This window comes from Echinops telfairi, unplaced genomic scaffold (assembly GCF_000313985.2).
Source record: "Echinops telfairi isolate 266 unplaced genomic scaffold, ASM31398v2 ScPeMD7_2573;HRSCAF=3158, whole genome shotgun sequence".
Lineage (NCBI taxonomy): Eukaryota > Metazoa > Chordata > Mammalia > Afrosoricida > Tenrecidae > Echinops > Echinops telfairi.
In genome coordinates, this window is record NW_022106471.1 from 11387894 (window position 1) to 11414885 (window position 26992).

General features: G+C 50.4%; 1 protein-coding gene across 3 annotated transcripts in view; it reads left to right on the forward strand.

The window, feature by feature from the left end:
* The first annotated feature begins 3190 nt into the window (after nucleotides 1-3190).
* Nucleotides 3191-26992, forward strand: part of BCL11A (BAF chromatin remodeling complex subunit BCL11A) — a 104981-nt gene continuing 81179 nt past the window's right edge. For 2 of the 3 annotated variants that reach the window (XM_004710207.4, XM_004710203.2), the window contains exons 1-2: nucleotides 3728-3901; nucleotides 10936-11265. In XM_004710207.4, coding sequence (XP_004710264.1) covers nucleotides 3847-3901; nucleotides 10936-11265 — 385 coding nt within the window. In that variant the 5' untranslated portion in view covers nucleotides 3728-3846. Of the gene's footprint in view, nucleotides 3265-3656; nucleotides 3902-10935; nucleotides 11266-26992 lie in introns of those variants that run through there. The other variant, XM_004710206.4, reaches the window with a different exon arrangement.

The window sequence follows — 26992 nt, forward strand, 5'->3', positions numbered from 1 at the left end:
TCCTTTTAAAAGCTTCTGGAAAAGGTAAATAGACTTATTATTGTGTATCCACTTGTGCGCGTTTAATGTGACCTTTCACCCTCCCCTTCTACCAAACCACCTGCACCATTAATCAATACTTATGTAATATTTTTAAACCTCTTAAAATAACACATTTCTGTGCCTTTGAACACACACAATCCCCCTCCCCCACTTTTGGGCGCTTCGGGGAGCCCAGAGCGGCGGTGGGGGGGAAGGGGCGTCGCTGGGAGGGGGAGGGTGGGGGGCGGGCATTGGGGTGGGGGGCGGTTCAAGTGGAATCGGATGCCGGCACACAGCCCTGGTTTTCTGGACTAGGTGCAATCCGACAGGAGGAGGGGGACGGCAGCGGAGGGCAGAGTTTCCATTTCTTCCAGGGCATTTTTACGATGGTGAAATTAAGTCTATGTTAATGGTGGAAACATCGCTGCTTACCTCTCCATTGGCACCGAGGGAAGGCAGCTGCAACACTGGCTTTTTAATATATGTTTTAAGATGTGGTTTCGGAAGGAACCCCCTGGAATCTGAAACAAGTGCACCAATAGAGCAGACCTACTTGTAACTAAGTGCTTAATTTCCTATGATATTTTTTTAAAAAGGCAATCAATAAAATGTTGTCAGTTATTTATTGGAAATAACCACAGATAGCGGCCCTGACGGGGTGTCGGTTTGAGCGAGCACACGATTGGGTAATGAATTGTAATTCAAAGACTGTTAAATGTGAACCACAGAACCTTTCAGGGGTAATAAAGTCATTACTTTTTACACTACAGCCAACCTTGAAAAGCTTTAGACACATATATAAATCATACACATATATATTTCCACAGCACGCATTTCCCCACTTATATACCTTTTCTAGATATGGACTTTTATGAATGGATGGGAACAACATTCAAATCTGAAAGGCTAGGTTCCGAGAAAATCTGGCTCACTATTGTCACCTGAAGGGCTTTTATGTATCTTAAAAAATGTCCCAAGGCCTTCCAGTTGCACCCGCCCCCCTTCACCTTCCCTTCAACCGGTCTCCTCCTCTTCCTCTTCGCGGCCCCGCCCCGCAAAGACATTCCTTTGGTCAAGAGACTGGTTTCACTTGACATAAAACACATAGTATTGGAAGTGAGATGCTGACCTGCTCTGAGGAACTCGTGAAAAAGAGGAAATGGTATCATGCACACGTTACCGTTACCGAGCCTCACTGCCAATGAATCCTGCTTCTTAAAGAGGATTTGGGTCCTCCCCCCACCCCCTTTCTCAAACTGAAACGACAACAAATCCCATTTACACCAACCTAGCCCAGCCTACACCTCTCCTAATATTGAGCATCAAAATCTCCTTTCTCTTCCTTCGAGGGGCCTGGAGCTTCGCCCAGCTGGACGAGCAGTCATTTACTAATAGACCTGAAACTTTACTTGGGTGACACACGAATAAGCAAGCAGCCTCTTGCCGCCGGGGAGGCTGGGAGGTGGAGGGGCTTGCGTGCAAGCCCCGGGCCCTCGCTTAAAACAGCCTATCGCCCCTCCGAGTTGACGGACCCAGACCCCGTACGTAGACTGAGGACAGGGATGGGAAGACCCTGGGGTCCTGGAGCTGCTTGGAGGAGCGGGAAGGCCGGCTCCTCGCTCAGTACCCGCACGCACACGTCCACCTGCAGCTCGGAGTCTCGCGGGCAGCAGTCCCAGTCTCTCCCAGGCCCCCTGGGCGCCGGCTTGGGACCGGAGTCCAGCGTCCCCCCCCCCTCCCCCTGCGCACTTCCAGATTTGGAATCGGAGCGCGGTGTCCGCGGCGGCGGCGGCTGGGTGGCGCAGGCTGGCAGGGAGGCTGGAGACGCCGGGGGACTTTGCAGGCACGTTTCTGAATAAACTTTCCAATCGCAGGGGGTGCTGTTGCTGTACATTTTACGTAAAACTGAAAGTATCCCACGCCAGAATGGAGCCCGCTTTTTGACAGCGGCAGCGTGTGTGTCAGTGCCTGTGTGTGTGTGTGTGTACGTGTATGCGCGCGCGCGCATTAAAGAGACAGGGACTTATTTCCAACAGGTTTTCCCTAATTTCCCGGGGACGTCTCCCGGCAGGCTAGAGAGGGCTGCGGGCTCGGAGGTGTGCGCCTCGGCCCGGGCTGCTGGGAGTGCGAACTGCTGGTCCGGCGCTGATCGCCCTTCACCGGCGGTCACCCCTCCGTGGTGGCCTCCCGGCTGCTCCCGAGCGCCGGTCGCCGTCTCTCCATTCTCCTTTCTTCCCCAGCGAAACAGCCTGGGAATAGTGGCACCCTGCCCGTAAGACACAGGACCGCTCACCCCCCAGCCCGCGAAGCGCTGGAGCGGCTCGGGGCGGGAGGTGTGTCCCTCCTGCGGACCGGCTCCCGGCAGCCCGCCGCGCGGCCGGCGCGTTCCCAGCCCTCCCGGGACTGCTGGCGCTTTGTCCTCCCGCTAGCGGCCGCTAGGAGAGGTGGAAGCCGCCGCGCTGCCCCGGCGCTCCCCTCGCGGGGATGTGGTGCGCCGGACTCGGGCTCCCCGTTCTTTATTCGGCGGCCGGTCTCTTAGACCCAGGCCCTGGGGAGCCTGAACTCCGTTCTTCCAGTTGCGTTGCCACCCAGTTCGTACGGAGTCCGGGCGCTCAGATCCCTGGACCCCCGGCTCGGCCTACGGGGTGTCCTTCCCCGCGCTCCAGCCTAGGCCGGCGTCGCTCGCCCCCTCCCTCCAGGCCGCCCAGGTTCGGGGAGGCCCCTACAACTGCCCTTCCCGCTACCCAGCCTCCAAACTTGGGCTGTGCTCCGCTCGGACGCGCGCTCCCTCCCGCCTCCCCTCGCCCGCCGCCCAGCTCTAACTTGGAAGCACCGCGCTAACTTCGGGTGGTTTTTTCTTTGCTTTCCTCTCCTTGGGCAAAGTTTCCCGAGCGCCGCCGCAGGCTCCCGGCTCTCACTTCTGCCCTGGGTGTCTCTCTGCACGCGGGGAGCGAGCGCGCGGGCTGCGGCCGCGGGGTGGGGAAGTGGGTGGGCGCATAGAGGAGGGTGTCCGGGTGCAACTCTACCTGGCTTCCCTCCTCCCGCGCTCTTCCGACCGCGGGCGCCAGCCTCCCATTGCACTCGTGCTTTTTAAAAAAAATAATCTCTCATTTTAGGGCCTGAGTACCTGGGGGGTGGGGGGGGAGCAGGACTCACGTCTTGCTTCCCCCCTCCCTCTCGCCCCCGCCGCCCCTTTCTTCTCTCCCGACCACGCTGCCGCTGCAGCGCTCGCTGCGGCCACTGGTGAGCCCGCGGCCCCAGCGCCCCCTCCCCTCCGCCCGCCCCTCCCTTGAGGGCCGCGTCTGGCGTCTGCCGAGCCCCCCGCCCCGCACCTCCCCCGCCCCGCACTGGCCATTGGCTTGTCCTGGTCTCTTTTTCATGTCCAGCCCCTGATGTGTGTCCATTGGTGTGAGCTTCCCCTTCCCTCCTCCCCTTCTTTCCTGCTCGCCCTGCCCATGTTTTGTGTGTCTCTGTCCATCCAGACTCCTGACGTTCAAGTTCGCAGGGACGTCACGTCCGCACTTGAACTTGCAGCTCAGGGGGGCTTTTGCCATTTTTTTCATCTCTCTCTCTCTCTCTCCCTCTATCTCTCCCCTCTCTCTCTCTCTCTTTTTTTTTTGCTAAAAAAAAAAAAGCCATGACGGCTCTCCCACAATTCATCTTCCCTGCGCCATCTTTGTATTATTTCTAATTTATTTTGGATGTCAAAAGGCACTGATGAAGATATTTTCTCTGGAGTCTCCTTCTTTCTAACCCGGCTCTCCCGATGTGAACCGAGCCGTCGTCCGCCCGCCGCCGCCGCCGCCGCCCGCCCCGCAGCCCACCATGTCTCGCCGCAAGCAAGGCAAACCCCAGCACTTAAGCAAACGGGAATTCTCGCGTAAGTAACCCAATAATAGTAATAATAATTATTAATAATCACGAGAGCGCGCAGGAAGAGCGGCAAGAGCGAGGGGGAGAAAGGGGTGTGTGCATGCATTTTTTATTTTCTCCAGAAAAACCTCCGAGAGTCGGGGTGAAGAGATGAAAGCGCTGGGGGGGGGAGTGCAGAAAAAGAAAACCTCATTCCTTCTCGCACCTTAGCCTTGTGTGTGTGCACTTTTGGGTTAGCATTCACCTTTTAATTTTATTTGATTAAAAAAAATTGACTCCTCCTCTTACCTCCTTTCCTCTGCTTTATTTCTCTTTTTGAAGAGGAATGCATTGCTTGATTTTACCCCCCAGTTTTGCAAAATAATGAACAATGATTAGGGTGCGAACAAGTAGCTGGCAAACCTGGGGGAGGGAACTGAAGGGGGAAAGAGCGTTGCTTCCACTCACCGTAGGAAAATGGGGTGTGTGTGCATGGGGTGGGGGTGGGGGTGGGGGAGAGTCCAAGCCTAAAAAACAATTCCCTGGGAGAAGAGAGGTAAGACTGGCCCTCGGACGCCGGCGCGCTCCCGGTCAAGTGTGTATCGGAGGGAAGTAGTCTTCCCCACAATAGTGGGAAAGTGGGACTGTGGGAGGGGGACCCCGAACGCTGCGGAGTCGGCTGGGTCGGGAAAGCGCCGCGGCGGCCGCGAGAGCCCGGGAGCCGGGAAGAACTGGAGACGCGGCCGGCGCTGCCGCCTTTTGTTCCGGCCAGAGGTGGGTGTTAGTCCCGCTGCCTTTTGTGCCGGCTCCTCGCGCTTGCCCTCCCGCGCCGCCGCCGCCGCCGCCGAAGGGCAGGGGCAGGGGCCTGGGGAGGAGGCGGCTGGGGGCGCGCGGGAGAGGGAGGGAGGGCTCTGGGGCTGCCGCCTGGATCGCCGCTGCCCTCCCCTCCCGGCCAAACCTCCTAGGCTGCGAGGGGAAACGTGCAAAAATAAAATAAAATTGAACAAGGCAGGAGGACCTAACATTTCTTGCCCCCAAAGGCAGAAGCCAAACGTTCCAAGCCAGCCTTTTCCAGCAGCGCTCTTTCCTTTTTGACTCCCGTGCCGCCACCCGCCCCCCCAGCAAAAAAAAAAAATCTCACTCTCTAAACCAGAAAAAAAATTACCATCATGCCCCCCCTCCCCAAAACCCCTTCGGTTGCAAACTTAGAGCGCCGGCGGCACGGAGAGGGAGCGAGGAACTCCCTCCTCTTACTATTTTTTGGAAGATTTTCAAAAAAAGTGGAAGTGGATTTTGATTGGGAAAAATCTCGTGTCTGAATGTTTACAAGCACCGCGTGTGCGGGAGCCTCCTGCCAACAAACAGACAGGACCGAGCGCTGCGCCGCGGCCGCGGAGCGGGCGTCAGCGGCGGCCCGGCCTTGCTGGGCCTAGCCGTGTCCCCGTCCCGCCCGGGATCGCCCACCCGGAGCCCAGCGCTCGCCCGCCGGGTACGGCGGCTGGCCACCCGGAGACTGCGCCAGCCCGGCCCCCGCTCCCTGCCCGCTCCCAGCACAATGCCTAGACCTCTTCCCGGCCTTCCCGACTGCGAAACCGGCTGGGAAGAAACTGGGCTTCGCAAAGCGCTTTTATTTTCGCGGGGCCACTAAACAGCGCGTTTCTGCCTGCGTCCCTGCCCGGTTCTGTCTGAGGGCTCTAGTCCACTGCTCCGGGCGGCGGGGAGGAGGTGGAGGTCACCACGTGCTTTTCCCGAGCCTTCTCCCTTACCGTCTGGCCAGCTGCGCCAGAGCCCAGTCTGGGGTTGGGGTTGGGGTGGGCTAGGGAGAAGTGTGTCTGGGGGCGGGGGGGGCTCTACTCTGGAACCTTACCTTTGGGCTTTTGCCCTCTTACTCGGCCTGACTCGGTCTGGGGCCCCCATGAGTCCATGTAAGGGGTGGGCTTCCTGTAAAGGAGAGTAGTGGGTACTTTGGAAAGTTTGGCTGCAAGTAAAAGAAAGGTAAAAGAGGCCCCCGTTGGCCGCCCTCCCCCCGCCCCATTCATATCTCAAATTTTCATTTTTGATACAATTTCTAATTAAAGGACCACTTATACCCGCTTCTGTATTTTTTTAATGGGGTGGGAACGCGCACAGGGAATTGCATTTTTCACTGGGCCCTGAAACTTGTCATCCACTTTGGAAGCTCCCCCGCTCTACCCCTCCTCCCCAGCCCAGGCACGTTGCGGGGCCCTCCCTCTCCCCACCTCCGCGCATCCCTCCCTCGCCTCTCCCCCGCCCCCTACTCCCCCAGCTGCGCCGGATGCGGAGCAGACGCGGCGCGGCGGTGTGAAGTTACAGCCCGGCCAGGTACGGGCGGGAAGGAAGGGCAGAGTGCGCAGGACTTGGGAAAGCCGGGCTCTCCTTTGGAAGGATGCACTGGGGCGCTGAGGACTGACTGAGGCTGGCGGTCCGGGCTGCTCGGCCGCCCACGGGCCCAGCTCCGGACACTCCAGGCTGGGAGGCTTAGTGTTCCTCTGCTCTGGTCCCCGAAGCAGGCGCCCGGTTCAGGGGCCAGTTGGGTGGGGGCGGGGTCGCTCCTTTTCTCCTTTTCTTGGTGCGCAGAGGGGGCGGGGGCCATCTCAGCCCTCAGGAGCACCCCCCACTCCTGTTGGGCTGAATGAGCCTTTTGGTCGCTAGGAGGCAGAACAAGATCAAGAAAGCTCAGCGAACTTGAACCTGTACCAGAGCCTCCCCCACCCCCTACTCGGCGATTCTGTGGTCTGGAGAGGGATGCGCTTGGCGAACGTGGGGGTGGGGGGCACGGACGGTTAGGCAGAATTCCCTTTCTCCCCCATCACCCCTTATGTCTTTGTTCTTCATTTTGACTTTAAAAATGCTGTTGGCCAGAGCTCTAGAGAGGCACCCTGGCTAGTGACCAACGCTCTACACCCCCCCACCCCCCCGCCCTGGCAAGCTAAGGAGAGACTAGCGCACTCCGGGCGCCGAGCGGGGTGCGGACTACGCTTTCTCCCGGGCGGGCATCTTTGGTGGGGAGGAAAGGGGGTGTGCACTCCCCGGCTTCAAGGCAAAGCCAGAGGGCGGGATGTGGCAAGTTTGCACTTGGTCTCCAGGTTCACTTCTTCCAGCCGCTCACCCCGCGCCATCCCAGAGCCGGGCGGCCGGGGTGGGCTCGCCCAGTGGGCCCCCGCCCCCCCACCCCCCGCCGTTTTCGCCTCGGAGCCCCAAATCACAACAATAGTAATAGTTATCATCATCATGATGCTGGCAAGCGGCGTCACTAATAATGAATAACTGCTGCCGCCCTGGCCGGTCGCGCGCAGACCGGGGCCCGGGATTGCGGCGGGGGTGGGCGGTCTTGCAGGCTTCCCCGCAAAGTAAAAAGTGTGAGTGAGCGTGCGGACACCGAACGAATTTCGGGACCTGCGTGCGCGGGGTGTGCGTGAATACCGAGACTGCACCAGGTTATTAACGAGCCGAGTTCTCCAAACCTCACTTCCCTTTGCACCAACCGGCGGCGCCGGGAACCGTCGTCGCCTGGCGGCCGGGCCGGCCGGCCGAGGAGCGCCGCAGTCGTCGGGGCCCTTGGCTGCCCGCCGGCCTCCCGGCCCGCGGCCCTGCGGCCGCCGCCGCCGCCGCCGCACGTGCTTGCAGGGAGCGCGGCCGGAACCTGCAGCTCGCACGCTGCTCGCTTTGTGCCTCTCGGCCCCAGCGCCCAACTTCACTTTCTGCACCGCCCGCCCTGGCCGGGCCCCCGCCCGGGCCAGCCGCTCCCGTCGCCGTCGCTTTTGTTTCTTTTGCTTTGCCACCCCGAAAGCCCCAGCGTCTCGGCCCCGCTTTGCGTCTTCACTCTGTTACAGACAATCAAAGGAAGGACTTGGGCAGCAAACTTGGAGACGGAGCTCCCTGTCCCCCTCCCCTCCCCCAGCAGCGCTGGCCTCCCTCTCTTCTTTCCTACATTTCTTCTAAGGCTTTCACAAGGGGGGGGGGGGGATCAAAATATGCAAGTGCGGAAAGAGGCAAGATCTCAGTCTGGCGCTGGGGCATTGAGTCTTCCTTGCTGTTTGAACGCAGAAGCATTTTATCTTCCTTTGCTTTCTCCCCTTGTAGGGAGAATTCGCGACTAATTATTATGATTATCGGCCCCCTCCCTTCCACTTCAGTCCAGGATACTCCGGTTTGTAGCCGGAGCGTCGGGCCGTCGCTTTGATTCCGAGGCATTGTGGGGGTGAAGGAGAATGGAATTGAGGGAGGGGGTAAGATGGCTGAGGCTAGGAATGTTTTAGGATAAGAGGAATTTGCATTAAAATACAGAGAAATTATCAGCTGCACCCCGAAAGGAAATGTTGATTGCCACTGAGAGATGTCAGTGTAAATCAGTAGGGGACACACCAAAACAATTGTATTTTCATATTTTCTTTGTGCCCCACTTCGTGTGATTTTAAATAATAATAGAGGAGCACTAATAACAAACACATATTGGTGTTTGTCTGAACATCACTAGCCAAATGTTTTGCAGAAAACCTGGTGTTATACGTATTTCAAACATTAGGATATAATTCTTGTTAATTAGCAATAATTTACGTTAAGAGCATAGAAAATGTTGAGGTTACAGGTTTTATATCTGTACATTTGATCATCTTGTTATTTTCAAGAACTTTGCCTCCTATAAAATTAATTAGGTGAAATGTGGAGGTGTAATCAGCAGCCTCTGAATCACCACTTCATTTCCTGGTTTTGATTGTAAATCAGTTCAGCCGCTACGCTACGTTCAGAAGACTTTAACCAAGTCTGATTCTGTGCCGCATTACCTTTTAACTATTTGATACCTAGCAGAATATTTCCTCTTGCTCCAAAATACTGTCTCCATTCTCAGGAACATACCAGGCTTTAAAACATACCAGGGGATTAAAAAAAAAAATCTTAACACTGAAATATTTTTGGTGGGGGGAGGGATGTTTTTTTGTTTTTTTTTTCAAAGGCTCCAGGCCCTCCTAATTTTAATGAAATAAAATGTCTTTCCTGAGTCTGTATTTCCTCTGTAAACCTCAGAACTTGGAGTTAATGCTGAACAACCCTCCCCCCATCCAAAAAAAAAAAAAAAGAAAGAAAAAAAAAGCCACATTTGTCAATCCAATATGTACTCAAATTCATGAATTCAAATAGCTGGGATCTTGGAGAAGGACTTCTCCATTCAACTTCTCATTTGGTTAAAATGAAAGCAAATGTAGGAGAGACCTGACCGAGAGGCACAATGCAGAAGCATTTGCATTTGTCACCTTTTATTTGAAGAGTATGCATGGGAATTCTTTGTCTTTTGGTCAGTGTGTTGGGCCAAGAAAAGGACTGACTTACCTTGCTGGCTTTATTAGGGGGAATCTAGCCTTCCTTCTCCTGTGGTGACCTGATGTTGAATTAGGAGGAGTACCAGAGGCTAGAAATTATGACATGTCCTAGTTGGGCACAGGTGCACCTCTGCAGGGCTCTCTCAAGATTATTTCACCCTGTACATCTGGGAGTTACTCCAGATCTTCCCCTTCAATACTCAGCCTGAGTAGGGTTGAAATAAATTTAACCTGAGTTCACTGGATTTTTGCACTTTATCAAAATCTGTTCCAATATTCTACACTCAAATTAAAATCTATTTTTTGATTCTCTGTGGCTTTAAGTTCATTAAATGTAAAATTGGCAGCTAGCTAAAGAAGGTCAGGCTGATTAACTGTTTAAGACGTGTACGTTTTTTTTCTCTGCTTCAGTTTTATTCACTGGAAGCACCTTTGGATGTGTTTTGTATTTTGTGATTGATTTTTTTTTTTTTGGGCTGGGGGGGTACAGAGTCAACATTAGGTTTCACAGGTAACTATCATTTCCTCTCTGGAAGGTTAGGAAATGATAGAAGCAGTTCAAATAGATGCCTGAAGTATTTTGATGCAAAGTTAAAAAAAAAAAAAAGGCAGGAAAGAAAGACATATCTACCTTGCTCTACCCTCCGCTGGTGCCTGTGTGTGCTGAAATAGCCCCATAATGAAGCAAGCACTTTGGAGCTCATTCAGAAAATTAGTCAACTTTGACAACATTAGGCGAAGTATTTCAAGTCTGGAGGAAGGACTTCCCGGCCTTGTTCTGAAATGTGCCGTTTGCTTGACCATACTGATTTTTATGTGAAGGGGGACACCAAGTGTGAACATGTTTAGAATATTTTAGGCATTCCATGCTCCAGAATGGGGGGAAAATGACTAATTGGCTTATTTTCCTAAGTACTCAAAAAGGGATCCCATTTAGCTAATGTGTCTGAGAAGAACTGCCAGTGAGCTTGGTATTTCTTTGATTTTGTGGCTCTGCTGGTTGGGGCAGTGTGGATTATGCTGCAGGATGATTATTGAGATGCGTCTCGCAGGTGAACACCGTCATCTTCTTGTTACCGTGGTGTAGAGGTGTCTGCGTTCTGTGCGGCATAGGAGCTTTCTAATGTATGGTGCCCTGCCCCTGTCTATTTAGGAGTACATACATTCACACACGAGGTGTGTGTGTGTGTGTGTGTGTGTGTGTGTGTGTGTGTTTAGGCAGTTCTCCTTTCATTCGCTGCCAGAATAGACAATCTGCAGAGAAGCAGCAGCAAATGTACTTTCAGCCCTTATTTTTTTTTATAACCAGTTGTTTTGGATGGTTCTTATGGAAGCTTTCTGTATGCTCCTGTATTAGCTATTTCATAATCACATTCCCCCCCTCAGCTTGCAAAACCAGACGCACTCATTGTGTGTGTGTGCGTGTGTGTTCTCCCTCCTAGAGTTGTCCAAGTCAGTTTTTGTTGTGGACCTTGTTTTGTTTTCATTTTAAGTATAGGGTGATCTGCCTCACAGATAAATCGCCTTTCTCGTTGAGAACCTCCAGATCCACATTTCAGGGTGCTAACGTCTTCTGGGGTCCAGTGGTGGGTCCTAGGGACACCTGATGATGTAATGGGGATGAGGAGAAGGGTCTGAGGACACACCTCCCAACTTCCCCACCCCCTCCCGTGGTGCCCCTCTTAGCCCTCTGATAATTGTACTTTTGTTTCTCCAACCACAGCCGAACCTCTTGAAGCCATTCTTACAGATGATGAACCAGACCATGGCCCGTTGGGAGCTCCAGAAGGGGACCACGACCTCCTCACTTGTGGCCAGTGCCAGATGAACTTCCCATTGGGGGACATTCTTGTTTTTATCGAGCACAAACGGAAACAATGCAACGGCAGCCTTTGCTTAGAAAAAGCTGTGGATAAGCCACCTTCCCCTTCGCCACTCGAGATGAAAAAAGCATCCAATCCTGTGGAGGTTGGCATCCAGGTCACGCCAGAGGATGACGATTGTTTATCAACGTCATCCAGAGGAATTTGCCCCAAACAGGAACACATAGCAGGTAAATGAGAAGCGAGGAGAAAAGCTGTTTGCATGCTTTCTTTTCATTTTCAGAGGTTCTGTTGCCAAGCCCCGAGGAGTGGGGAAGGGCTCTCTGTCTTTCTCTCTGTAACGGTCCCTGACAGCCCTGAAATGTTAAAGTCATCATTCCCGTGGCTACGTTCAGCACACAGAAAAATAAATATTTTCCGCCTCACTGAGTCAGATGTAGGCCGAGTAGGTACACACACCTGACACCTCCCTCTGGATCTGCTGATTCGGGGTTTCTTTTCGCCAGTCCTTCTTTGCTCATTTATTAGTGTTGTTGAGCCTTTCTGCACCGAGCCTTCTTTCCAATGTCCACTGCCATGTCAAGTGGCCCAGGGGCCGCCTAGGCATCTACATTTTGACCTGTTTGACTCCGAAGGCCTGGTTGGCCACCTGCGGGGCGCAGCTAGCTCGCCAGGCTTTCCGGAAGCTGGGGGTGCTGGCAGGTGGTGGTGGTGGTTTGGATGGGGTGGAAAGAGTTAACTGCGCTGCGGGGCTAGCTAGTCCTGGATCCATATTGGCTGTCAGCCGTGTGGGGCTGTAATTAAACACAGCCCTGTGGTGGGATGACACCGTGACCTTGACTTTAAGATGCCATTTTCCGACTGGCCAGGCCAGAGTAGAGAGGGCAGTTGCTGAAGCACACAGACATGCTTACTCGAAAAGTTTAAGGGCATGTTGGAAATTTCAAAAGGTTGGTTTGACAGCCACGGCTGCTCCCTGCAGCCTGCCTCCTCAGCTAAATGATAAATGCTTCTCGGTGCTCTCTCTTGTCTCTGATGTGGTTTTGACAGATGTATCTTGATTTTGTTTGCGGTTTACACAACCACATGTCACCCTTACAAATGTCCAGTCCAGACTGCGGCCGCTGCTGCTGGAACACAGGGCAGAAATTCGCCTGGACAAACACCTACACCTTGTCAAACTGTCCCCTGTCGCGTCGTGTGAGCAGGAGTGTAGGGGTTTCCCAGCCCTTCTGGAAGGTAACAGAGGGACCTCACTTCCCTCTTCTGAGGGAGACACGCAGCAGTGGATAGCTGACCCGAAAACATCGCTTTTAGTGTAGCAACCTCACCCAAGACGGTGGATGAAGTGAATGTAGATGTGTAGTGACAGAAATGACATGCCTGCCATTGGGTGGCTCTCCGCCCCTCCCCCTCCCCCAAGACAGGAGACCGTGGATTTTAGGGAAGGTGGTGACTGTAATCAATTGATAACGTTGGAACTTGCTTCTCGACCTAGTTTGGCCACCAAGTTGAACCATATAGGTCAGTGGTCCTGAGGGGATTAAATGTCACATTCTCTCTCCTCTCCCCCTCTGGAATTGATCATTAAAATCAAACGTGGCACTTTTGTCTGCTCTTTTCTTTGTGATGCTTCCTTAATAGCACACAGATACTTTTCATTTAGTCTAAGGAGAAATCTGCTACCAGAGAAGCGGCCTTCCCTACGTGTTTTTCTGGGATCTACCCCATTTAGCTTCTGTGACGCGGAGGTTCAGATCGTCCGCCCCCAATCCCCAAGCACCCTCCATGTAGGATTTGGCAGTGACCGTTTCCATGTGCTGGCTATGACCAGAGGAATAGGAACAGAGGTGTGAGGCGTGATTAATGAGGCAAGAGCAAACGGAAGGGGATTTGTCGTCTTCGGAGATCCAAAGCCCTGCCAAATCACCAAATATGGAGTAATGCTTGCGTGATGTAACATCGTATTTACATATCGAGCCGCTCGTTTAAAAGACAAAACACAGCGTCTGTCAGGCAAGAATTAAAACCACATTTCTTACTCGGTCCCAGATAGGTTATTCCGTCTCAGATAAGCAGCTCAGACCTTCTGTACTTGGAGGTGCAGGTGTGCAGGATTGGGGTGGTGGGGAGAGCCCCATTTTGAAGGCTTCCCCTTATTACAGTTGCGTAGGGTGAGAGAACATATTTTGTTTTTTAAAGAGCTAGTGGAAAGAAGGGGAGAGCAATTTAAATGTGAATTTTATAGGTCTAATAGGAAACGGGCTTATTGAGGAAAAGCCACCCAGGGTAGGTCAGATACTCTGTGGGTGGGTCCAGGAGTGCTGTAACCCAGGTGAGGTACACCTCTCCGGCCTGAATAACTAAAGGCTCGGCTGCTTTCCTTGGGTGCCATCACCTGTTCCTGCCCCAGAATGGGCTGGCTAGAAAGCCTGGTCGCATCCCAAAGCGGATTCAGTAACGAGCAACACCACCCCTCACAATTCACGGGAATGAAGTCAGAGTTTTCTAGAGTGCGATTACCGTGCTACCGTGGCCTGCCTTCAGGTGCCCCTGAAGCGAAGTCCTGGGCCCCAAAAGATGGTGTTCCCCCAACCGTTTGTCTAAGTCCCCACTGTTCCAAATCTGCTTTTCCTCTTGCTGACGAGGAAGCCGACAATCACAGCCATCATTCAGCAGATTCTTGAAGCAAGTCACTGACAAGAAAGGAGAGGCAGCGCCTTGGTCTGAGGAAAGAGCTATCGATGAGCCCGGAGGAGAGACTGTCTGGCAATCACATGAAAGGTGGTTATTTCAGGGAGCTGTGTAGGGAAGGCTTTATTAAAGGGATGGAAGTTGGATCCGAGTTCACGGTGTGATCTGTGCCATTTTATAGGCAGGAAGCAGGAAAGGAACACTGACAGCTAGTCTTCCTAAGATAAATAAAGCTGGGAATTCAGGGCCTTCCGAGAGGAGAGTACGGTGGAGCTCTTCCCATCTGTAGCAGGGTGGCGTGCACGGTGACTGAACACCGGCCTCTCCTGAACACCAGCCTCTCCTGAACACCAGCCTCTCCAGGGGAGCATGTATTCAGGGAGGAGGCTTTTTTACCTGGCGGCTAGATAGGCGTTGGCTCCTCCCACACTTCACACGTGCCGCATAACCTCTCCACACGTCTACATCGTTCAGGTCACTTTCTTCCTGTTTTCTCCTTTTATTCAAAATCTTGTGTGACGGCGACCCACGATGACTGTTGGAACGATGTCTGGTTTCTCTGGGAACTAGCGGGCTAGAGTGTGCAGTGTCGAATTTTCACCATCAGATAGCAGCAGCGTGGGACTGGCAGCCCTGGCTTTCAGTAGGGTTTGGTTTGGTTTTTCCAGTCTCACAGTTTACGAGGGGGGAAATACTCATCCAGGAGGCATGTCTGTGTGAAAGGGCCGCTGACTGGTGGAAAAGGCCAGGAGACACCATCCCACCCTGTCAAGACGGGAGCTTTTGGCTTCTTGCACAGAGAAATCTTTGAATTGGGGCTGGGCAATCGTAAGGTTAGCTTTTTTGAGAGAAAGGGGAGAAAACATGATTAAAGCCCACTAAAACGTAGCAAAAGCTACTGCTGCTGATCCCGATCATTTTCTTCCACTAGAACTAGGCACGTGGATATTTATATCAGGATGTGTGAAATTATTTTCCCAAGACAATCATACAGCTTCTATCAGGATGATGACATAGCAGGCAGGCCCTCTAAATGAAGGGGGAAAGGGGGGGCTTCAAAAAAAGGGTGGTGGTGGGGAACTGGGACTAAAGGACAATCGAGTTTTTTCCAATGAACTTTTTGAAGCCCCCTTGGACTCATTTAAAAATCAATCAATCCGGATAGAGATCAGTGTGTTGCTTAAAGGTGAATCAAGTATAATATGCCTTTCCAAATGTGGAACGACAACTTGGCCCTTTCTTTTTGTACCCATTGAAATGCGTTCTTGGCTCCGGCTCAGCCGGAGCCTGTAATTTGTGTACAGTGTCCTTGTAAATGAAACGATAAATTGTAGCATCCTTGTTATGACTACTTAGTTGTCATTTCTCGTTATTTGCGCGATTCTGGAAAAAAAGCTCCTGCCCTACGTGAAGTAAATCTTTACCCCTTAAAACAGACTCCAGCACCCAAGCGGGGTTTGTGCTCACCTTCAGAATGCAGAGCATAGAGCCTGTTGTTCTAGTGAGGAACTCGGATGCTCAGACGACCCGTGTTTGTGGGGCCACTACCCAGAGACCCACGCTCACGAGACTGGGTGTCCGACCGAGATGCACGCTGTATTTGTAAATAAGACGGAGAGAGGTTGTGAACGGGCAGTTTGGGTGTTTTGTTGAAGTGCAATGTCAGAGAGCCTCTTTCTAAGACAAATTGTAAATAGAACTGTCACAGTGATTGCATGATTGAGCCACGAGAAGTGTCTTACAATTGTTGGCACTGTCAGAGGACTTTTGAAAGCTTAATTAAACACAGTGGCCCGCACGGTTGCTAAATTTACTTCGAAAGCCAGAAGGAAGGAAAGAAAAGAAAGGAAAAAAAATCACCATCTTTAAAGGTAGACGATCCTAAAGATCCCAGAGGTCCTCACACGTCAGCCAGCCTTGTAGTGGGGGCACAGACAGGATGCATCGTGCATGTTTCTAGTCGTCTTTGATAAAGCATAATTTTGAGAATAGGCCCACGTGATATGAAGAGCATCCTGTGTGTGATGTGGAGATTGTGTTAGTTTTTCTGTCTCCTGCTGTTACAGACAGTTAATGTAAAAATGGCCTTTTATTGCAAACACAAATATGTATTCACTTCAAGAACAGGAGTAGAGCAGGCCAGCGGATTCCTCTCATCCTCTGTGTGTGTTCTTTGAAGCCCTTTTAAAAACAAAACAAAACACAAACAACAACCAGTGCAGTCATTTCTCCAATCGCCCCGGTCCTTGTGGTCTTGCAAGTTGTGCAGCTGCAAGAAGCTCTGCACCCCTTCCTCCTGTTGAAGGTGTCATGTGGGTGCAGAGCTAGCTGCCCAGGGGCTGGAGGATGCCACTGGAGCCTTTGGCCTTTGCTGGGCCTCTCTCGGGACAGAGAACTGGACTCCGGTTGGACGCATATGAACGGCACGTTTTGGAGTTCTGGGGCCACTGGGGGAGGATGAGATTGGGGGTGCGCCGTGCATGTGCGATCCTTGGGGAGCAGTTTCTAGGTGCTTGCTGGGAGGGCTACCTCAAGGGGAGCAAGGGAATGGTGCACACTTGCCATTGAGAGAGAGAAAGTTCCTTTGGTGGGGGAAAGAATAAATGTAACCCCAAAAGGGGACCCCAGCTAGGGAGATGCCCTGAGATTGCATCACTCGCTGTTAATTTAATCTACTCTGGCTGGTCTGTTCACACCCTTTATTACACAAAGAAAGCATTTGACAAAATTTACCCCAAGCCCAAGTCTGTTTTTACAGACAGTAGTACCAGCTTTGTGCAATAAACAGCACTTAGCATCAAGCTGGACCCAGCCTGGCACCTTGCCACTTTTTTAGCATGAGATTTAATCACTAAGGATCTTTAGTACCTTTTGCTTGTTCAGATTTCATTTGGGTCACGACTATGTCAGCAGTGTTGTTGTTACAAGGATGGAAAACGATCTCTAACTTGATGCCCACTTTTCACAGTATTGACAAACCCAGCAGGTTTTTAAAAAATATTTTTTATGTGTCAATTTGGAGGACATTAATAAAGTTCATAAAATATGTTCAGACAATATAAATTAATGGATAATGACTAGACACCTGCATTGCAATGCAAATAGAAAATGGAGCCTCTGGTTTCCTCCCTCGGTTGCCTTCTCCTGCCCAGGTACACAAGCGTCCTGAAGCAGATTCTCACCTTTGCTTCCGGGGTCCAGAGGACTGGCCAATATCAGTCCATTTACCTTTGCAATTTGCCATGGAGTCTTTACAACAATGACCTCATTAATTTGCACACAAACCATATTACGGCTCATCAAGTCGTTTTCTGTCAGAAACTTAATTTCCAGGAAATGTAACCTGACGAATCAGAATTGTTTAGCTCTCCACATGTGCACCCAGAGACCAAAGGCAGATTTAAAATAATAATAATTAAAAAAAAAAAAAAAGGCCCGGCGTTTATGAAAGCCGGTATGCTTGATGCCAAACTCAATTTGAAGCCAGTAAACATCAGGCTGCTTCCAAATCAGGTTTCAACTGTAACGTATTCCATATTGGGTTCACTGGAAATTTCTCTCTGCTTTTTACTGGCCAACTGCACTCCCTATGCATTTTTAAAACATTTCAGCAAAGGCTTTTGCTGTTCTTAGCAGGGTTAGTAACTTGGGGTCTGCTTCTGAGCTCATTTGTCATTCTGCGGTGGCATTGAGTTAGGTTGGCAAGGGAAGGATTTGAGGCAGGGGAGGTGGTGAGGTCACTTCTGATCCCAGCAGGGAATAGGTGAGCTTCATTTGCCTTTACAATAGACGCACAGTTACTGCACCTTAGAGGGGCTCTCAGGTGCGGCTCACATGGGCGCATGTAAATGCCCTGTCAGGTGCGGAGCAGGAATATTAATGCTCCTTCCACCCCAGCGCCATAATAAAGCTGTACACAGCACGCTTAACATGCAGCCGGTCTGGGGAATTGTATAAAAGTTCGAGAGCCCGGTGTGCGAGGCAGCGAAGTAAAAGTGCTTGGTCTGCCATCGTTCCCAGGCTTGCCCTCTTTTGATCTGGGACAAAATGAAGACATCTGCCTGCCCGCCTCCCAAACAAGAGTTGTCTCCCCAACTCTGCCACCTCCCAATTCACCGCCGCATTTTTTTCTCTCTCTCTTGGCATGCACTGGTATGGAGAAATGCGACATAATTTGTTTCATATGGTTAATTACAGGAGCTTGAATATTTAAAATTTTAAATAGCCACAGTTCCACTTAAATGTATGTGATTTGAACAAAGGGAGTGCATTGTAAATATTTGTGGTGATTTGCAACACCCCCCATCACACACACACACACACACACACACACACACACACACACACACTCTCTCTCTCTCTCTCTTCTTTCTCACACTGACATTGGCGTTCAGTTTAAACCCAGTGCTGATTTTTAAAGGACATCTGTACCTTCTTCATTTGTACTTTCTTATCAACTAGCTCCTCAACTGGAAACTCCATTAAAATATTTTATCACTATATTTGGTGAGTCCAATGGAGCTTGAGGTTTTAAAGAGGATTTTTAGACTGCGTTCACTTAACAGAATCAACAGCTGTCACAACCAGTTGTGGTGAATCCACCAAACATACAAAGAAAAATACACATGTTTCCTGAAACAAAACACTTGAGAAATGAGCTGCCAAGAACTGGTGAATGAGAAGTTTGTAGACAGGGGACCCGAAGTGTTTCATCTCTCGCTTCTCCCTGGAGACGAGTCTGATGCAATGCTGCTGGAAGGTTTACCTGGACAGATTGCTCTGAGGCCACACGCCGTGCACCATGGATGCTCGCACCTGAGCTCGGCTGGGCCTAGGCTGGCTCCCTCTTCCGCCCTCCTCTCTCCCTCCTGGTCTCTTTAGGTAGGTAGCACAGCAAGTCCTTAGTGTGCCAAGCAACACATTCTATCCACCTCAAGGTGAGAGGCTCTGGTTTAAGCATCCTGTAAAACGTGGTAAGAAGGTGCGTGGCACACGCCTCTCCAGGTAGGGCTGGCAGCCTGTTATTCAGAACCGACCTCTTGCCTGGCCGCCAGGGAATTCCCAGTGGGAACCTGGAGCAGGTACGTTGATGAAGGGGATACCTGGGGACCTTTGGTCACTCACAATGAGTTTTTGTTTGTGTCCTCAGGGTTGTTAGCGCTGACTTTGAACAATTACACCTGTCGTTTGATCTGAGTTTTCGATAGAGGCAGACCCAGAGGGGAGAACACTCCCATGGAGCGGAGGAGAATGGCGTTATTGTGAGACGGCGTTTTGGTTGCTATTGCTGCCGTGGCAGCGTCAGGCTTATTATTTATTTATTTACGGACTTATTTTCCCCCAAAGAACACAGGTGCTATTCTGCACGCCCCCCCCCTTCCTTTCTAGGTTCGTTTTGAACTTTGCAGAAAACATAAGGCCGCCGCCTGCGAAGCATCAGGGCATTTACATTCATCAGTTGCTCATTTTCTCGATATGTAATGATGCATGAAAAAAAAAAAGGCCTAAAAAAAAAAATCACATCTGTTAATTTTTAAGAGAAATAGGGTGTGGAGTTTGGATTCTTACCTTAGTTGGAGCACCAAACACTATAAGCCACGTTTGATTTTTAAAAAAATTTTTTTTACATGGTTTTAACTAGGGAGTTTCTTTGGGGGAGGGGGTCAGGGGGAGTCTGAAGCCTTTTCCTTCATCAGGGATACCATGATATATTTACATGTAGGGGGTAGCCCACAGTGAACCACTTAGTGCTGATTTACAGCCCCCCCCTACACACACACACACACACACACACACACACTGATTCTAAGAGTTCTCAGTTAACACATTGCATTAACCAATGTTAAATCCGAAATCTCACGTTATCTCGCTCTTGTCCCATGCCACCCTGTGATGACTCCACGCCCCCCCAAAATATTCCTTTACATTTAAAAGTGAGCAATGGCTACTGAAGAATGATTCAAAGGCTGAGAAAAAAATTTAAATAAGAAATCGTACCCTCCTTGTGGTATGTTTTTGTTAAGGGGGGAAAAATCAATAAGGAAAAATTTAATTCTGATAAAGATACTCTTGGATCTTTGAAAACAACGGCTGTCCTTTTAACTCAAACATTTGAGCAGCTTCAAAGACTATGTATTTCTTCTGATCTTGGAGCTGTGTGACTGGTAGCAAGAAGGGGAAACAATCGTATTCTACATACAAGTGGATTGCTTAACAAGTCAGCACAGACACGTACTTGTTTGTACAATAGAGATAGAAAATCATGTATAAAAATAATTCAGCTGCTGACAGCAGGTATTGTTGGCGGACCTGGCTTGTGAGCCTGCCCCAGCTTTGGGCCCCTCTCCTTTCCTAGCTCCGCGGGGCAGTCTTGCCTGCGGATTCCCCACCAGAAGTTAATTGCTGTATATTAAACATATAGGTATTGTGCTTGCCGAGGAAGCGCTCAGGCCTTCCTCGGCGCTGTCTGATGTGATTGCAGCCGGCCAGCAGGGGGGTTGACAGGCAAACTGCTCTAAGAGGGAAAATGACTGGAAGGCAGTTAGGGAAAAACGTGGTCGCACAGTCCCCTTTGCTGTGCAGTGGAGCACTGGTTTCTAAACTTTCGTTTTTAACCTCATTCTGATTTACCCTGTCACATCCCATCTCAGCCCTCCTTGGACTCCACTCGTGTCCAGGAACGTTAGCGTCAGGCGGACTTGGTCAGGACTGCGGACTTGTGGCTGCCCCAGATGGCAGTGGATGCGGGCGGCTACATCCCAGCAGTACCTCCTGGTCTTTCCAACCAACCCTGAAATGTGGCGTGCTTCCGGGCAGGGTCGTGGGGAGAGAGACTCGAGGCATCAGGGGTAGTGAGTCCCCGAGGCTGTCTCCCTTCTCCTGTCTCTTTGGGGCTTCCTGGGCACACCTACATTTCAGGTAAGATCTGCTCAAGGGTGACAGCCTGAGGTTGGGAGTGGGGGAGTAGGGAAGTTACTGGAATGTTCTCAGGGGGCGTTCACATGCAATCACCAGAGCAGAAAAACCCGTTGGGTCCAGCAGCTGAGCAGGAAGCCTGGCACGTGGTCCGGTCGACGCTGTTCTGCCCAGTCCCACTGGCACACTAGCTGGGGTAGGACGTGCATCCACGTGTGTGCTTTCCCCCTGATACTGGGGGCTTGGGACCAAGGAAGAAGGGAGGAGTTGACTGGGAAGCCTGGCATGGCATTAAAAAAGGAACAAAAACACGCGAGGAGGTTAGTAGGGCATGAGTTAGGATTCAAGGAAGAGGGGGGCACAGTGGAGGATCCAAATGCCCATGCTATTCTGGGTATGTTTACTAACTGGGATGGGGGGGAGCATGGGCGGGGGACAACACCACTTTCTGGGTGTCCACTGATGCCTGCCTGACCCTATGCCTCCTGGGCTAATTGCCCACCAGTGCAGGAGAGGGAGAAAGGCCAGGAAGACAGACACCCCAAACGCCAGGGCTTCCCCCCTCAGAAGCCAACCAGATCTTGCCCCCCTGCCACAGTCCCTTCCCCTTTGGAAGCCGAAACGTCTAACATTCCTGCCGCTCGATGGCTGATGAACAAGACTGTTTTTTATCCTCTTGTGGATGTTTACACAGGAGACGAAACTTCAGGGGGAAAAGGCTTTTGGGGGAGGAGGGGGGAAGCGTGTTAATCTGTTCTGTCGGAGGATGGCGCAGCCTTGCCTACAAGCAACTCTGGGCTGTTTTTGATAAATTACCATGTTTAGAGATAGGTTTGGCTCTTGAGGGCTTTGCTTTATGAACAAAGTCCGTAACGATGTTTGCCGCCTCTGTTTGTCTCTGAGCCCCCTTTGGCTTGTCTAGGAGCTCCGTGTTTAGTTTAAGCTCAGTCTGGAAGATATAACAATTTTGCATTTAAAAAAATGAGGAAATCATAGGAAGAAAAACCCTTTGCTTTTTGGATGAATCTTACTGATAATTTGCTAAAGCTCATTTGAATTTTAAGCACTTCTTTAATCTTCAAAGGCTAAATTGCTTTATGAATATGCATGGTGTGGGCAGACTTCAGTTCATTACCTAGTTGTAAATTCTAATGACCATTAGGTCCTTCCAGTAATTGCGAATTGTTTTGCATTTTTGATTGGCCTATTAACATGTACATTCGGTGCACATCAGGCTGGCCTGTCAGCCTGCTGAAGGAGAAAAAAAAGGTGAAAATTGTTTATAGCACCAAGATTCTTAGATTTTCCAATCTTGCAAAATTGATGATGTAAAAAAATTAAAGCAGTGTTTTTTCTTCTCAAGATTGAAAGTTCACCAAGAGATTTGACATATTTAATTTGCATGATGACTTTGCACTCCTTCATTAATGCAATTTGCATATGAAGCTGTTGTTAATCACTTTTGATCATGTTTTGTGTATTAGCTGCCTCAGTGGCTCTCCTCCTCGGATGCCCCAGTAGAAAGGAGCAAAATGATGCATCTCCTTGCCAAGTTTCCTTTAGTGAATTGAGGAATTAGAAGTCTAACCTTGAGTAATTACATATGTTTTATCCGTTTTCTTTTACTGTTAAGTACAGTTTGTGGAAGTGTTGGCTGGAAATTGTTCTCATTTGGGGGAGAAGATGGTGCACTGGTAGTGTCTGCTTGGGGCACATCCAGACATGGGCAGCAATGTGAGAATGTCTCTCGCCTGTCCCTGTTGCCCTGGGTAAGCACTTGGGTAGTTTCATTGTTGGCAATCTGATGGCAGGGGGACTCAAATATACCATTGTATGAAGACATCAGGCTCTTCACCCGGGCAAAGAAGGCTACAGAGCCACAAACTTTTCTAACGACGACTTGGGTTTCCTTAAAAAAGAAATGTGACTGGCTCCCAGACGTGTGTTATGGGCACGAGTTAGGAGAGGATGCTGTGTCTCTCATGCACACGCCCTGTCTGTCCTGTAGTCACAGTAAACTCTGGTCTCTGGTCTCTCAGGCCCCCCCTTCAAGGTCCCCAAGGACCCCGGCGACAAAAGGGAGGTGCCCATTCACTCGTGGTCTCCCATGCTGCGTGAGAGCCTGTGATTTGGGCGTTCGCCTTCGCTGTGGGCCTGCCCCTGCCCAGATGCTCGCCTCTGGTTTACGAGTTTATCACTGGTTAACAAGCTGCACCAGAGCACAGAGACTGGTAGTCTGATGAAAAGGAATGCTTAATGAAAGAAACTACATTGTGATGGAGAATGAACAGTGTGTAAGAAACGTCACTGCGATTTTAAACTCCGAGGGTCCCTCGCACGGCCCTGCCGTGACTTCCAGCCGTACCATGCTAAAAGCATGCTTCAGTTCAAAGTTGTTAATATTCAGCTGGGAAACAGTATCCAGAACACAAATAAATTATTAAGTGCATGAACTTTTTAGGCAGTAAGATGAACTGATGGGGTCCATCTGTGAGATCCAGGGGCTTTTTATTTGTGTGTGTTGAGCGATTCTGCCCTCTCCGACTTCATAGCCTTTGGTCTCCGGCCAATTGCATGCATAATTGATTCCACACGCACTATCATTTTCTTGATGTAATTGCTTTAGTAAGATATGAAATCTAATGGATAATCTGCTATTTGAAAATGGGCAAAAAAAAAAAAACCCGTCCAGACTTTATATTATTGGGGGTTTGGGGGTGGGGTGTATTCAGATGACCTGGTATTGAAAAACAGCCAGACCAAAAAAAAAAAAAAGGACAAAACTAACTGAGGCACCCTGCTTCCTGAGTGTAGGCTGTGGACAAGCAGGTCTTCGAGGCAGATGGGAGGCAGTGTGTAAATCTCTCTCTATCTCATCTCACTTTCCTTCATTCCTTCTGTCTCTCTGCCTCCCTTGGCCCGCCCTCTTCCCCCCACCCCCAACTTTACAAGAAAGGGATCCTAACAAGGTAAAAAGTAAACAGTTTAGTCATCCCAAGCCTTATTATTCAGTCTATCCAGGAGTTTTGCCATGTCGGTTTATTTAACTTCCAGGAATGTAAACACTGACACACACACACAGGCTCAGAAGCAGCAAGAAAGATTACAGTATTAGTGTTAAAGAACCACGGGCAAGGGAGTCGCTGTGCGATCAGAACACTTTGCATTGAAACGTAGTGGTAAGTCAAAACCGACCGGGAACTTCTGCTTATATGGAGTACAAATTTCATTCTAATAGATTGGCATGATCTAGTGGGCCCGGAGTAGATTGTTATTTAATGGGGGAAACTGTATAAAAGTCAAGCACGCAAATAATTCTCCAGGAAGTAAAACGAGAAGGATTAGAATTTCTTAAGTCACCATTACATTTTGTTGGTGGGACAATCTCATGAGCTCCCTCAGAAATCATGGTGTGGCATTACCTAAGTCCTAGAGAAAACGCGCTTTTGAGAGACTGCAAGGATATCGAAACATTGTTTTAATCCAAACCAGTTCATGCTTTAATTGTACCTTTAAAAAAAAAAACCCCCAAACTAGGGCTGTTTTTTCAAAGTACTTACAAGGGGGGGGGGGCGCTATAAAGGGAACCCATCTCAGCTGTGGCGAACTGGTTTTCAAGTAAAGTCATAATAATGAACAACACATGACCTGAAATTTGATCAGCAAACATATACTTATGCCAAGGAATTTTCTTTCCTTTTTTCCTCTCACCCCCCTCCTCACCCCCCACCTCTTTTCTTTCTTTTCTTTTTCTCTCATATTCACATTCCAAGGTTCTGTAAATCAGTAAACCAGGCAGAATAACTATTATAAGGGGGGGGGGGGCAATCTGAACACAGAACAGCCCAGTTAAGCTGTCTTTTTGAAGAAACATTAGCAAAAAAACCTTTTTTGTTGCTGTTGCAAAACTGGGAATGACAGAATAGTCTTAAAGGAGGGGGGGGAAGACACCTTCTGATGCTCAAAACTTCAAACTATTAATAGACCACCAGCGAGAAAGACTGTCTTTGTGCCTTGAAATGCAAAATGAGGGAAATAATTAGCAGAGGAACAAAATTCTCAAAAATTGAAGAACTTCTGTGATTACTGGGGTACAGTGAAAAGAAAATGCAAATTTCTTTCTGATCTTAATTAGATTCAATTGTGTCCAGGGTGTGTTGGGTTTGGGGGGAGGGGAAGGGGCAGGGCAGGCTGGGGGTGAAGGGAAAGGTTGGGGAGCCAGGTCAGAGGGGGCTTGGCAGTGTGGCAGCAACAAAGGCAGCCTCCAGGCTGGAGTGGGACCCTGGTGCCTTGGGTGGCAGAGAGGCTGATGGTGTGGGGATCCGGAACCTTCATTTAGTTTTGCTGGGGGTAGGGGGTGGTTTGCGGGGACGGTTTCATTTGTACCCGAGGGGCCAAGTGGACCCTGAGCTGGCTTCAGGAGGGGGAGCGGCCTGTGGGTAACTGTTTTCCTGATGACCTGGGCAAGCTGTGGAATGCATGATGCGACTTGGGCGCTGTGCCTAGACACCCCACCAACCCCCCACACTGCCCTCGCCGCGCCCCCTCCCAACACCCCTCGCGCTTATTGGTGGTGCTGGTTGGTCTGAGTTTTGCCAAAGCGGGTGAAGCAAGTTTCCCTGGTTGGAAGGCCCCCTTGCGTGAAACAATAAAAAGCCCCAGCCAAGGCAATGGCTTATGAATCTATTTTCATTCCATTAATACTATGTCTGATGTATTTTATTAATTTTTTTAAAGGAGGGGCTGTGTTCTTATTTGACCATTTGTAGTTATAATTAATACATTCCGTACTGGTTGTTAAAAAAAAATAAAAGTGAGCTTGCATTTAATGGCAAGTCAGGATTAAATTCATGGATACGATTTTTAAGAGAGAGAGAGGAAAAAAAAATACAACGCTCTTAAAATAGTCTTACAGGGAGCCCAGCGGGGGTGGGGCAGCCCCAGCATCTCCTTTCTTCTCCGGGCCAGGGTCCCTGGCGAGAAGAGGGGCAGGACCTGTGTCTGGGGCACGGGGAGGGGGTGTGCCAGGGACTGTGGGGCAGGAGGAGGGGAGCCCACAGGGCGATGCCTTTCTTTAATTTCTGAGGTTGCCAAGAGGGGCTCGAGTAGAGTGGTCAAGTCATCTGGTCCAGAGAAGGCGGGAAAGCAAAGAGGTTCCTGGCGTTGAGGGAGGAGGAAGCACAAAGGGGAAATTGTACCTCGGGAGCGTTGCTCTCCACAGCCCGGCACCGCCAGACTGGTTTAGCAGACAGCATGATAGATTGCTTTGTCAAGGGTCCCAGGGTGTGCCCTGAACTTGAAGCACTTTGTTTATCTTGAATAGAAAAGGGGAAAGCGCAGACATAATCGATGGCTAGTTTTTAGGAGCTCCAAAGAGGTGGGACAGAGAAGGCCCGGGAGGGGCCGAGGCGGTGGGGGAGGGGCAGCCCCGGTTGTGGCTGTCCATTAACAGATGAACTTGGCCCATAGCCAGGCTGGAGATGAGAGTGTGTCAGGGCCCCAGTGCAGCCAAGTCTTTTCAAGGTTTTTTTTTTCTTTCCTTTCTTTCTTTAAAAAAAAAACAAACCTGCTGACTGTACATCAAATGGGCCTAGGTTTTTTGGCAAAAGGCAAGAACAACAACCAAAAAAAAAAGCACCCAGCTCAGTCGCACCCCCCACCCCCACTCTGAACCAGTTGAGGCCCGTCTTTGGGCTATACACACGGGCTCTGTCATCCTTCTTGGCTCACCGTTGGGGGAAGAAAAAGTTGTGATAACGCCAGTAACCCGAAGGCCTGGGATCGGAAGGGTTCCCGGTGCTCAGGGGACCTGCGTGTGTGAAGGTGTGTGCAAGTGTGTGTGTGTGTGTGTGTGTGTGTGTGTGTGTGTGTGGTGAGGGGGGATAGGGGTGGTGGTGTGGCTGGGCGGGCTGGGTGAACGGGCAGGTAGGAAAGTGCTAGAAACGAGTTTTTGTCCTCTCCTTTTCTGTTGTTTTAAATAAAAGCTTCAAAGTTAAACGCCTTGGGAAGGACCCTGACTCTTCTCTGTTGGTGGCCCAGAAAGATTCCACCCAGGAAAGGACCAGCGCATGGCGAGAGGTGGGCAAAGGCACCTTTGTTGGAAGCTTCCCAGTGCAGGGCTGGTGGCGAGCTCCTGTTTGCTTGATTTGTCCTCCTGATCTAACTTCTTTGGCCGGTGTGTGTGTGTGTGTGTGTGTGTATGTGTTTAGTTTATTGTGACATTACACGTTCACTTTCGAGTGTTGGCAGGCCAGCATCATGGGCCTAATAACTTCCTGACATTTTTTTTAGCTCTTCCAATGTGCAGGCTCGGCCCTGCTACCACAGTGGAGCGGTGATTGAATTTCT